Source organism: Dermacentor variabilis, chromosome 7, assembly GCF_050947875.1.
Source record: "Dermacentor variabilis isolate Ectoservices chromosome 7, ASM5094787v1, whole genome shotgun sequence".
Lineage (NCBI taxonomy): Eukaryota > Metazoa > Arthropoda > Arachnida > Ixodida > Ixodidae > Dermacentor > Dermacentor variabilis.
In genome coordinates this window covers 173,458,930-173,471,715 of record NC_134574.1, presented here as the reverse complement: position 1 = coordinate 173,471,715, position 12,786 = coordinate 173,458,930, and the positions used below count along the sequence as shown (strand labels likewise).

The 12,786-nt window shown below is 46.3% G+C and overlaps 1 protein-coding gene across 1 annotated transcript in view; it reads left to right on the top strand.

The window, feature by feature from the left end:
- LOC142588933 (uncharacterized) overlaps nt 1–12,786 on the top strand; it is a 119,757-nt gene that overhangs the window by 47,290 nt on the left and 59,681 nt on the right. Inside the window, exons 4-5 of the mRNA XM_075700744.1 lie at nt 5,097–5,681; nt 9,601–9,661. Coding sequence (XP_075556859.1) covers nt 5,097–5,681; nt 9,601–9,661 — 646 coding nt within the window. The remainder of the gene's footprint in view (nt 1–5,096; nt 5,682–9,600; nt 9,662–12,786) is intronic.

Sequence of the window (12,786 nt, the reverse complement as noted above, 5' to 3'; positions counted from 1 at the left end):
AATTTTGAACTGAAAGTAACGCCTGTCGAGCTATCAGAGCTAAACGCTTGTGTTGATATCCGGTTAACCAAAGACAAATGTCGTCCGCGTATATCGACATATGGACATGCCTGCAATGTTTTTTCACTTCAGCGGGAAGACCAGCCATTGCAACGTTAAAGAGCGTTGGGGAAAGAACACTTCCCTGAGGTACACTTCGCGATACCGCCCTTTCGGTGCTTGTGGTACTTCCTAACCGCACTTGAATTTTACGATCACTGATGAATGAGTGAATGAATCGCAGAAGATAGCCCTGTACGCCCATGGCCTGCAAACTATTTAGTATTGAGCTCTGAAGGACGCTATCACAAGCCTTTGATACGTCTAGGAAAATAACTAGTGTTGAAAGACCGAAAGCTCTATGATGTTCAATATGGCTTATCAAGTCCAAGACGCTATCTTGCGCGCTTAAACCTGTTCGGAATCCAGTCATGCATGTTGGCAGAGCCCTTCTATCTTCGAGCCACCAAGATAAACACTTACTTGCCAGCTTCTCCATAAGCTTAGCCACGCACGACGTCAGTGATACAGCACGATACGAGGCCAAGTCTGTCATTTCTTTGCCGGGCTTCAGCACTGGGACAACGCAAGCCACCTTCCATGAAGGAGGAACGTCGCCAGTCTCCCACACTCGATTGAGATAGCTTAGGAGCATCTTCCGGTGTTCCAGAGGTAGGTTCTGCATCATCTGGTTGGTGATGCCGTCAGGACCTGGTGCACATCGACGCCGCAGGCTGCTGAGTGCTGTCTATAGCTCTCGAAGTGCAAACGGGGCGTCCATCACAGACGTAGATGTTGCAGGCAGAGCGCAGGGATGAATTCCTGAACTTACACTTACAAATGCACCTGCAAATTCCTCTGCCAAGCACACGAGAGGTTTCTGCTTGCGCAGTGCAAGCGCTTCGAAAGGTTTACTAGGACGAGAATCTCCAGCAAGACTGCCAATGACTCGCAATGTATGTTTTACTGGAATAGGATAGTGTATCGTCCGGCGGCGAAAACGTGCCTCTTTTTGCGATGACGGCCGGAAGTGCTGGAGCACGGATGGATGGATGTTATGCGTCCCCTTTGGAACGGGGCGGTGGGTTGCACCACCGAGCTGTTGCGATTATACTGCCTAATGTCCTACCTAGGTTAAACAATAAAAAAGAACACTATGAACTCACACAACCTAATTTTCTGATCCCCTATTGCGAACTGTGCTTTTGTACGTCTCCGTTTTTTGTTGTTTCCCTACTTTTCTTCTACCAATCCTCCAATCGCCTCTTACTGCCGGTTACTGCACGCCGGTCTACTGCAGCGCCATCTGTCGCTGCAGCCTGGCAAGGGGATAAATAATGGTGCAACACAGGGCCTCCGGCTGCATTCGTCTCAGAGCAGTATTTCTTTTGCTTCAGTGAAACCTGGCGACCGCCTTTCTGGCAGATATAACATGAAAGGAATCCCGTGCAATCGAATAGGCACAGTGCAGGTGCTCTTTCCGGGCTTTTCATCCTCGTGTGTTTCGAAATACCAAAAACTTATGCGGAACGAGAAGACGAGTGTTTGTTTGTCTTCTGCAACCGAAATGCTGAGCCATTGGCTGAGCATACGATCAGGAACACTGCATGATCTATGGTCGGAAACGTGCAAGCATAGACGGCGTTATTGACGTATCTTAACAGTTTGTATTATTTTTTTTTTCAAATTATAAGAACTTCGGTTGTGTTTTGAGAGCGTTTTAGTTTATAAATGCAGAAAGTTTTGCACATGTTTAAATTTCGCGCGCTAGGCACCCCGGTCGATCGCAGCCTCCTTCTGGTGGCATCATCGCAGAAGCCTCCCCAGTTCTCCCATTGTTTTTCAGTACAGATGATACACTGCTCCATTCCGCACACCATATAGTTTATGTGTCTGCGAGGCTTGTGTTGGCTGGTGTTGTAAAAGGCTTCGTCTAAAACGTGGATATGGCTGCACAAATAACGCGTTCTTAAAGTAAAATCTTCATGGGATGTTTCCACTCACGCATATTACATCTTTACTCACCTACAACGCATGACCAAGTGAAGAAAAGCAAGAAGAGACGACAAACTGTTTCAAAGTGAGCGCGAATCTTGTCGTCTGTCCTACAACTTTAGCCGCCCGCTCATACATTTTACGTATCATATAAGTGTACGTGCAATAACAAGTTCTCATAGTTAAACAAAACATGTTTTTGTGTAATAATAACGCTGCAGCAGCTTTTTAGTGCTGTTTTAGTAGCAAATTGATCATTGTGACAGACGGAAGGGTTCTAGCCAGGCGCGTCTTCAAGGTGCCCTGGCCCTCCGAGAACGATGCCAATCCGAACTCACAATATATCGGCCTTCCCATGCATACCACAGCGCAGCAGCGCCAGATTTCCCTCTAGGTAATATAGTGAGAAACTCTATGGTTCACACTACGTCGCCCGCAGTAGTGGAAAGTAAGAGAGGGAAAGCCGGCCTGCGCAAAAGTGTCATTGGCCGCTGGTGGAGAGGGCGAGCTGGCTGCGATGAGACGGGAGAGAGGAGACCGGAGGAGACACAGTGGGAGGAGATGGCCTCACGGATGGATGGACGGATGGATGGATGGTATGAGCTATGAGCGTCCCCTTTGGAACGGGCCGGTGGGTTGCGCCACCAAGCTCTTGCTATTATATTGCCTAATGTCTTACGTAGGTTAAAAAGAAAGGAAAAAAAAAACACGACGAACTCGCACAACCAAATTTTCTGAGCCCCTATTGTGAACTTTCCTTTTGTATGTTTTTTTGTCGTTTCCCTACTTCCACCTAAAGCCCCTCCATCCACGCGCCACCGGCGGAAACGTGAATGGAGGGGCTTTACTTCCACCAAGCTTCCAATCGCCTCTTACTAATCTTTATTCCGGACATGTTTACTTTTTCTCTGAACCCAAGGGTTTCAAGGAGGCCACTGGTGTCGAAATCGACCTCTGAGCAGATGTGTTCACATTCTAATAAAACATGATCTATCATTTCACCAGCATTACCGCAGCTAGCACATGCCTCTTCTTCCTTCTTATATCTCGCCTTCTTATATCATATTCTTATGGGTGCATGTTCTAAGGCATCCTGATCTCGCTTCGAAAAGTAACGAGCTTCCCTTTGAGTTATCATAAATTGTTTCTTTCCTGATTTTGTTTTTCCCTCTTAAGTAGTTACTCATGGCAGGTTTATGTTCCATTGCCGCACCCATGAGATTATTTCAGCCTCTCTGACTTGGCTTCTCGGAATTGCCACTAGATGGCGCAGGGTCTCCGGATCCGCTTGACGTTCTTTGTTGCTGTGTTGCGCACCCTAGAGGACGCATACTTACTGATAAGCTTCCTAGTTCTTTTCCTCCACAGTAAATCAATGTTTTTCCTGTATAGATACCTCAACACTCTCCCACCCCACTTACTTTCTTCTATATTCCTCAGTCGTTCTTCATAATCAATTTTACTGCGAGCTTCTCTCACTTCAAAACTAGTCCAGCCCATATCACCCTGCACAGCTTCATTTGTAGTCTTCCCGTGAGCGCCCAATGCGAGGCGTCCCACTGACCTTTGGTTCCCATCGAGTCCTGATTGTACCCCTGATTTCAAGCAAACAACCGCATTTCCGAAAGTAAGTCCTGGAACCATTACACCTTTCCACATAACCCGGAGCGCCTCGTACCTATTGTATCCCCATAGCGCTCTGTGCTTCATTATGGCTGCATTTCTCTTCCGCTTTACTGTTATTGTTCTTTCCTGTGTTTCCATGTATCTACTGACTTCGTTTATCCATATACCAAGGTATTTATATTCTCTTACCCTAGATATTTCCTGGCCCTGTATTTGCCACTGTTTGTTCACTGTTTTCATTGAATACTATAACACCTGATTTTCAAACACTAAAATTCAAACCTAAATTCTTGCTTTCCTGTCCACAGATATTACAGATATTAGCCAGACGTTGCAAATCACTTTGCTTGTTAGCTAGCAACACAATGTCGTCCACATAAAATAAACCTGGAAGCTGCTGCTCTACTACTGTACCCCCCTGTTAGTATGAAAAAGTAAACCCGATATTACTTCCTTCTAGCGCCCTCTCCATCCTCACCATGTACATCATAAATAGCAGTGGGGATAAAGGGCACCCCTGCCTCAGTCCCTTGTTAATATCAACTTTCTCCTCGCTCCTCATACCTTCCCATTCAACGCCGCCGGTATTTTCTAGGTAAATCTCGCTCAAAAGCTGTGGACAATCGTCGCCTAAGCCTTCCCCTTCCACAATATCCCACAAAATGTTGCGATTTACGTTGTCATACGCTCCTGTAATGTCTAAAAAGGCCACATATGACGGTCTGCTTTCTACTCGATGTTTCAATACACTGAGTAAGAACAAATAATCATCCAAACGCAGGCCTAGCTATTCTGAAGCCATTCTGAAGTCCTCCCAAAATGTCATGGTTCTCTTCCATGCTGCTCACGTTGCGCATCCATTGCTCCGCCTGGCGACCGCGTGTACTGTCGCACCTGCGCCTCCAAGGGGAGGTCGGGTACCCCAAACAAAGGGCACAGAAAGCAAGTTCTTTCCATCCCTTATAAAGCTGATAGCGCTCAAAGGTACTTTATGCTGCAGAGCTCCTCGTTCTGGGCATCCTTCAGTCAGATGAAACGGCGCGCGTGAGCATTACCTCGTAAGCTTCGCTGTGTACAGATTACAACAGGGCACATTAGGTCTGTGGCATTTTTATCTTCAAGAACAGGACACTAACTAAAGTGTTACACTGAAAGTACCAATGTGTTACATTGAATGACGTAAACTCTGAAATGTGATATTTCTTCGAAATTTGCGCAACAGTGAAGCAAGATATTTTTGCGCACGTCCCTGTAGAACATCAGCTACACCCGTAAGCTTTCCAATCAATATCTGTCTCTCAATGATTTGCCTCCCATCGCTCGCTACGCGGTCCGCTTCTCCAACATGTATCTATAGGATGTGCATATATAGACCCAAAACTCTACGTCCCTCAGCAATTCACATAGCCCTCTCGTTGCACGCACTTCTAACGCAGCCTTTCGGCGGGACCACCGGACGCGGCGTCCCCTGGTGGACCGGTTCCGAAGCCTGGGCGCCTCCGAGTGGTTCCTCCAGCTGGCCAGCCGCGTCCTGGACATTCCGGAACGTTGGATCCAGCGACGCACCGACGACCAACACAACCCGGAGCTGGGTTCGCTGGTGCGGCGCTTCGCGCTGCACGAGTTCCTAGCCGTGGGCGTTGCCTGGCAGCACCGTAGCTTCCCGGGGCTCGAGGTTGACTACAGGGTCACGTGCGTCGAAGGTTACGCGGGCGCGAACTGCAGCGAGCGCTGCCCAGGGCCCAACGAGAAAGTTGCCCGGTTCCGCTGCCTCGAAGGCGGGGCCAAGCAGTGCATGGACGGCTGGGCGGGCGCCGAGTGCGAGCGGCCCGTGTGTGCCGAGGGCTGCGACGCCGAGCACGGGTTCTGCGAGAAGCCCGGCGAGTGCCTGTGCCGCATGGGTTGGGAAGGAAGCCGCTGCGACCGCTGCACGCCCATGCCCGGATGCGTGCACGGTGCGTGCAACGCGAGCTTCGAGTGCAACTGCCTGCCCGGCTGGGACGGCTTCTTCTGCAACCGTCGTACGTCTTTCGATCTTTTGTTGCAACAGGCTCATTCCTCTGTTGCGTGCCACGTGTGCAATACGAGATGTGCTCTCTGCTGGTGTTTTACTTGCGATAGCAAGCTGTAGTTGAAAAAGAAAGCAAGGACAAAATCCAGGGAACTCATTCTCGTAAATTTCTTTGCACTGACTCTACTCAACAAGAGATCAAAGGAAAACACGTTTCGGCACCTATGCGAGTGGCATGATGAGTACATCAGCATCATCAGCAGCCTGGCTACGCCCACTGCAGAGCAACGGCCTTTCCCATACTTCTCCAACGACCCCGTTCATGTGCTCATTGTGGCCGTGTTGTTCCTGCAAACTTCTTAATCTCATCTGCCCACCTTACTTTCTTCCGCCCCCTACCACGCTTCCCTTCTCTTGGAATCGAGTCCGTAATCCTTAGTGACCATCGGTTACCTTCCCTCCTCATTCCTTCCCTGCCCATGCCCCCCCCACCCCCCATTTCTTTTCGTTGATTTCAACTAAGATGGTCATTAACTCGCGTTTGTTCCCTCACCCAATCTGCCCTCTTCTTATCCCCTTAACGTTACACACATCAATCTTCTTTCCATATCCCGTTGCGTCGTTCTCAATTTAAGCAGAACCCATTTCGTAAGCCTCCAGGTTTCTGCCCCGTAGGTGAGTACTGATGAGTACATGAATGCACAAATGTGTACTGATAATGCCATGCCGAGTACTGATGATGCCACCTGCATAGTTGGTGAAACGTCTGTGTATTCTTTTGATCTTGTTAAGAGAACCCAGTGCAATAAAGTTTACAAGCAAATTATAGTTAGTGTTTGGACTGGTTTGTGTAATCTTGTCTGAAGCCACTTTTTTGCCATAGGCGAAATCGCGCAACAATAAACAACATGGCCGGGAAAAGCGCGGAGGTGTGCACCTAAATTTGGAAATCCGCCAAGCTCCACAGCAGCAGTATACATCATTATTTATCTTTTTGACGATCGCCAATAAAACTAATAATAAATTTGCACACATTAACGTTTTAATTAATGACTTGGAGAAATGTTTAAATTTCAAAATTAAAGTCGGGCAGTAGCCAAATCATGGCATTGAGATAAAAACTTTCTGCCTTGCACCAGCTTGAATAAATTCCTATAGTCAAAACCTGCAGAGAGACGCATTCTTCTACCAGTTCCGTATTGTGTGAACATAGTAAAACTGTTGAAGAGAACAGCAGTTGTTTCATGCCGCATTTCGAGCCCGTATTTCTCGAAACTTGTCTGAAGCCGTCGTCGCATAAACACACTGTGTGCGTTGTGTGTGTATACCGCCTGTTTGTTTTCTGAGATCGAGCAGTTAAAAAAAAAATAAAACGCCTAGTGACAGATTTCAAGAAGAGGCGCAAATCTTGTGCATGTAATAAGTCGAAACGTCCCGGTAGCTACTTTAAGATATTTACTAATTCTTAACTTTAGGGCGCATGTTGCAATGGTAAAGTTAAGACCCGGTATAGTGGTGAAGCATCAGACTATATAGCACCCCTTCCCAGATATATAGACCCTTTACAGCACCATACCCATGGGCCCCGCCATATTTGGTCACGTGCCCACGATTGTGCACCTTCTGATCGGCGTTTGCTCGCTCGTTGACAATGCCCGCCGCGGCCGCAGGCACGGCTCAGACAGCCGCTATTTCGGCTCTCGCGGTGCGCAACGAGCGGGCAGACGACATAATACTGGCCGGAGCTGCTGAGGCAAATTTCATTTGTCCCCTCTGTCTGCACTGAAGTCTTCTTATGTGCGAGCCTACCGGCTGAAGGCGACTAATGTAGCGGTGTGACGTTTGCTTTTACCCTGTATATTATACTGTGTTCTACTTTTTACGCTGCAAGTTTGTAAGGATGCTATTGCCTGTTGCCGCCATTACCTGTATATGCGACGACTTCGCTCGGGAATACACGTGTGCCTGTTCGCGACCTGCTCCGACCACGGTGGTTTGTTCCGATGTCGTCATTGTTGTGGCCAGCGCTGATAAGATAAATTGGGAATGGTGTTCGGATTACAACGATTTTAGAATGAACGTGCGGGTAGAAATGGTGCAAGCGGCCGAGTGATCGCTCGCATGCTGTTTGATTTCCGGCGCATAAAGAAAACTCGCGGTGCCCGCCTATAGTATTTCGCGTTTGACTTGGCTCCTATGGAAAGAAGGACGAGTATGTCAGTGGCGCTTGCGTGGGTTGGACGTAGCGCCCACTTTATCGAAGCTCAAGTGCATTCTGAGATATTTTGTGCGAGCGGGATCGGTAACGCCATGCTGCAGTCGGCCAGTGATTGGCTGTCCAGCGCCGGCACTTGTGCTCGCCCTGCAGAAAGGGCAAACGGTCGCCAACGCGGGCATGGAGCTCGTGCGCATATTTCATGGCACGCCTTCAAGTCTGTCGCAGTTCTTGAAATTCGTGACAGAACATGTCTTCCCTCTGCTGTTATAGACTTAGCAGTACTAAACGATATCGGGCCTCTCGGCCGAACGTTGTTGGAGCGGCCGGCTGCGGCTGATGCCTGTGTACCAAAATGCTTTCTATGGGGAACCAGCGCTGGATAGGCGGCGCGTCGAAAAGAGTGCGTTGCACGCCGCCCTGGCGACGAAACGCGGCATATTCCAGCCGCTCGACCAGACGATACGTCCGCGGCCGTTTCATAGTTCGCACATATGGTTCGCATGTTTCCGCTTTCGCGCCGCTTCAAGTGCACAGTTCTCGTAAAGAAGCTAGCGCCATCGAGTGAAGAAATGACGAAAGAAGCTTTTTTAAGGTTTATATGTTTTTCACAGTGTGTCGCGGCGAGCACGTGCGTTTATTTAACGGTTGCGCCGTGTGCCGTTCCCATACTTGTGTGGCAGCCTGCCTCGCAAATCTAGTAGTTACGGCGCCGGTCTTGCTGCGCTATGGTTTCGGAAGTATTAGTTGGCCTGAAGACATTCCATACTTCTCTGGCTAGACATAAGAAATTCTGATGTTACTTCGTCGCAGCAGTCAATGGAGAAGAAAGCTTTATCGCATCAGCTGACTCGGGCAAGCAAAGGTTTGAGTGCTCCGCTGCTTGGTCCGTAACAAACCAGGCTACATTTAGCACTTATTACATAAATTTACCGGATGCATCTCAGCGCCGAGTCCTCATCCGCATGCGCATCTTTAAAAACGCATAGGCTGCTTAGTCGCGCGTGCGCCGGCAGTATGTGCACACAACTCGTATTACAAGGCAGCTTCCCTGCCACATAATTCTTGGCGATGAATGGAAACTATTTACCTTTCGTATCGTTCGCTTGGTGTGGTGGCATTGGAAGGAGCTTGGCGGTGGTATTGCGAAGGAAAAATGGTTGGTACACATGCCGGATGGTGCATGCTATTGCTCATTTTGTTTCCGACGAAATGCCGACTGCAGATCCTGCTGTTTGGTACTGGCTGCCACGGCTGACCGTCTTCACTATCGAATAAACCAAGTACACACACGAAATTCGATTTAGAAACCAGCCCGACACCGCTTGACAGGGCGACATAACGGGAACTTGCTCCGCTCGCCTGACTGCTTGAATCCAACGCCGCCTCCGTTCTTTTTCGTAGGGCTTAGATGGAAAAGCGCAGGAGGATACATCCTCCCTCATTCCGACGTAGTTGTGACACTTGTATACGCAACAGTACCGTCGGCGTCCTTTTGTTTTCCTTGGACTTTCAGCGCACGCAACGCCGCTACAAGCAGCAATTTTCGTCCGCGGGAGCGGCTGCATTGTGCACGTTCTGACCACCAGGGTGGCGCTGCATGTGTCGTGAAAACTCCAGCGCTGGTTCCCCATAATCCATGCTCTTACAAATTTTTGCCTGCGCTAAAGCACTCGTAGTGGTACTATAACTTGCTGCTTCTAATCTGTTGCAGCCATGTGTGGTCAAGGATGTCATGCAACCCGGGGCTACTGCGAGAAGCCAGGACAGTGCAGGTGTGTATTTTCGGCATGTTACAAACGGCCTTGCGTCATCCCTATGAGTTTCATAATATATGTATGGGTCTAACAATCGAGCTTTAGTAGGAAGCTTCAGCTTGGGTGCACCTGCATAAAAACATGTAAACGGATAATTCGTTTTTTCTCGGCAACCACTGCACCAAATCTGACGAGGTTTATTGCATTCAAAAGAGAAACTTAATATCTAGTGACTGTTGGCTTTGAATTTTCGATTTATGCCGGCAATTTTTTATTAAAAATTGGCAAAAATAGAAAATTTTCAGCAAACGAAACTATCAAGTTAACTACTCTCTGACTCAGCAAGAAAAAAACGATATCACAATTTTGGGAAGGGCATGTGATAGTGCATCTAAAGCAGACAAAATTTATATGTTACGCATGAGTATGAAAAAATTCAATAATATGTAAGTACAGTTTTTGCAGAATTCTTGTACACAACGTAACAAATTCACGTAAGTTATAAATTAACATATCGTATTTGTCCGCTTTGAATGATCTAATGATGCCGTTTACAGAACCGCGATATCTGTTCTTGATGCAGAGCTATTAATATATGAACTTCGCGCTTCTATTTTTTTTCAAACATTTAAATTTTCGAAAATCCTTTTCAAAATATTCAGGCCATAAATGGAAGTTCCGCTTCCAACAGCCTCTACAATATAACTTTTTCTCTTAATTGCGACAAATTTATTAAAATCGGTCCAGGAGTTATCTCAGAAAAGCGTTTTTGCGTTTTACATGTATTTGAGTAGGCCGCGTCGGAGTTGGGCCCGAGCTAAAGCTTCAAACGCAAAAACGCTTTTTTGAGATTACGCTAAGACCGATTTCAATGAAATTTGTTGCATTTGAGAAAGAAAGTTAAATTCTAGTGACTGTTTGAGCAGAATTATGATTTAGGACCTGAATATTGTTTAAAAGGTTGTCAAAAATTTGAAAGTTTGAAAAAATAGAAGCACGAAGTTTACAAATTAATAGCTCTGAGTCAAAAACAGATATCACGCTTCTGTAAACGGCGTCTATTAGAACCTTCAAAGCAGACAAATTTGATATCTCATTTTATATCTTACATGAATTTATTACGTTCTATACAAGGGTTCTGCAAAAGCTGTATTTCCATATTATTAATTTTTTTTAGATTCATGTGCAACATATCAATGTTGTCTACTTTAGATGTACTATTAGATGCAGTTCACATAACCATGCTATCATTTTCCTTGCTGAGTTACGGGGCTGTAAGCTTTATAGTATCGTTTTTTGAAAATTTTCGGGTTTTGCCCATTTTTAATAAAAAATTGACGACCTAAATGAAAAATTCGAAACCAACCGTCACTAGATTTTAAGTTTTTTCTTTTAAATGCAACCAGCCTCGTCAAGTTTGGTGCAGTGGTTGCCAAGAAAAACAAATTCTTCTTTTACATGTATTTAGATAGGAGCACCCGAGCTAAAGCATCCTCTTAAGAATGGCGCTTTAGCTTTAGTCTCCCTGTGCAACACAGGAATGCTTTCAATGCGCGAAATGAAGGTATTTTTCGCACTTAAAAAGAATCTTTAGCTCGGCAGATCCTTCTATGTAAGCAAGTAGTTTTTTCTGGGCAGCAAGGGCGCCGAATTTGATGAGCTTGTTTGCAGCTGAAAAGTTAGTACCTAGCGGCTGTCGGTTCTTCTTATCTGAGCCGTCAAGTTTTTTAAATAAGAATTGTGAAGAATTGAAAAATAAATCATGTATCAAGTTTATAACTCAGTAACTCAGCAATAAAAACGCTACAACAATTTTCTAAATTGCATCTAATAATACACCTAAAGCTGACAAAACTGACTTGAACTCTACTCCGCACTATGTAAAGCATACATATCTAACCAACATGTGATTATATGCTGGGTGCCTGGACATAGGGGCATCGAGGGAAACGTTCTAGCCGACCAGATGGCCACATCAATTTCATTGCATGCAGTTAACCCTACTGCTTCGGTCCCTGTCACAGACCTGAAGCCTTTGTTATGAAGGAAACTACGAAACCACTGGCAACGCATGTGGGACGAAGAAATAAATAATAAACTGCATGTAATAAAGCCACAATTAGATTTCTGGCCTCCTGTAACAAAATCCCGCCGGACAGATGTCCTATTCTGCCGTCTAAGAATAGGACACACTTTTGGCACACATAACTTTTTACTCACGGGAAACGAGCCTCCAACCTGCGGTAGATGCGGGGAGAGGCTGACCGTCCTCCACGTCCTCCTGGAGTGTCGGGAAGCCGAATATGAAAGAAAGAAACATTTTCCCTTAGCATACCGGCAGCGCATCCCCCTTCATCCTGTTATGTTACTCGGCCCAGAACCTTTATTTGACACCAACGCAGTCCTAAGTTTTCTGAAAGATGTTGTCTTGCATGTTTTTAGCCCCACATGTTCGTAGCGAGTCCTCTCTTCAGAGGATGCCGCTGTGATAGCTTTTGCATATAGCACATGCCTCTAGGCCCTTGTGTTTCAAGGGCTCTGGCGAGGCAGCAGTGCTCCAAGTAATTTTACCATCCTATATTTTTCTACTTTGCATCATTCTTTTACGATGGATTTTAATGTTCACAGTATTCGTCATTAGTCATCGCCATAATCTTATAGCACGTAGATTTTACGCACTTTACAGCGACAATATTTAGGCCAGTTTACAGCCAAGTCACATCTCCATAATACATCGTCAACATCACCACTTGTCATGGCGCTCTTTGGCCAAACCTGGCCCTTGCGCCAAAAAACACCACACATCATCATCATCAAACAAAACTGACATATTATAAGCCACTGCGAAATGTACCACTAAATTATGAAAATGACTTCTGCGAAACCCTCGTAAACACCGTAACAATTTCACTTAAGCTGTGCTTTATATCTCAAGTTTGTACGCTTGGAATGTTCGCACAGATGCACTTTATAAAACTTCGGGATCTGTTCTTGGTGCAGAGTTGCGAGTTTGTAAACTTCGTGCTTCAACTTCATTCGGATCGGTCCAGGGTATGATGTTTCATGGAAGCATTTCAGGGTCTTACATGTAATTGAATAGGTGGGATCGTAGTTAACTCGGAGCTAAACCTTGCTCTTAAAAG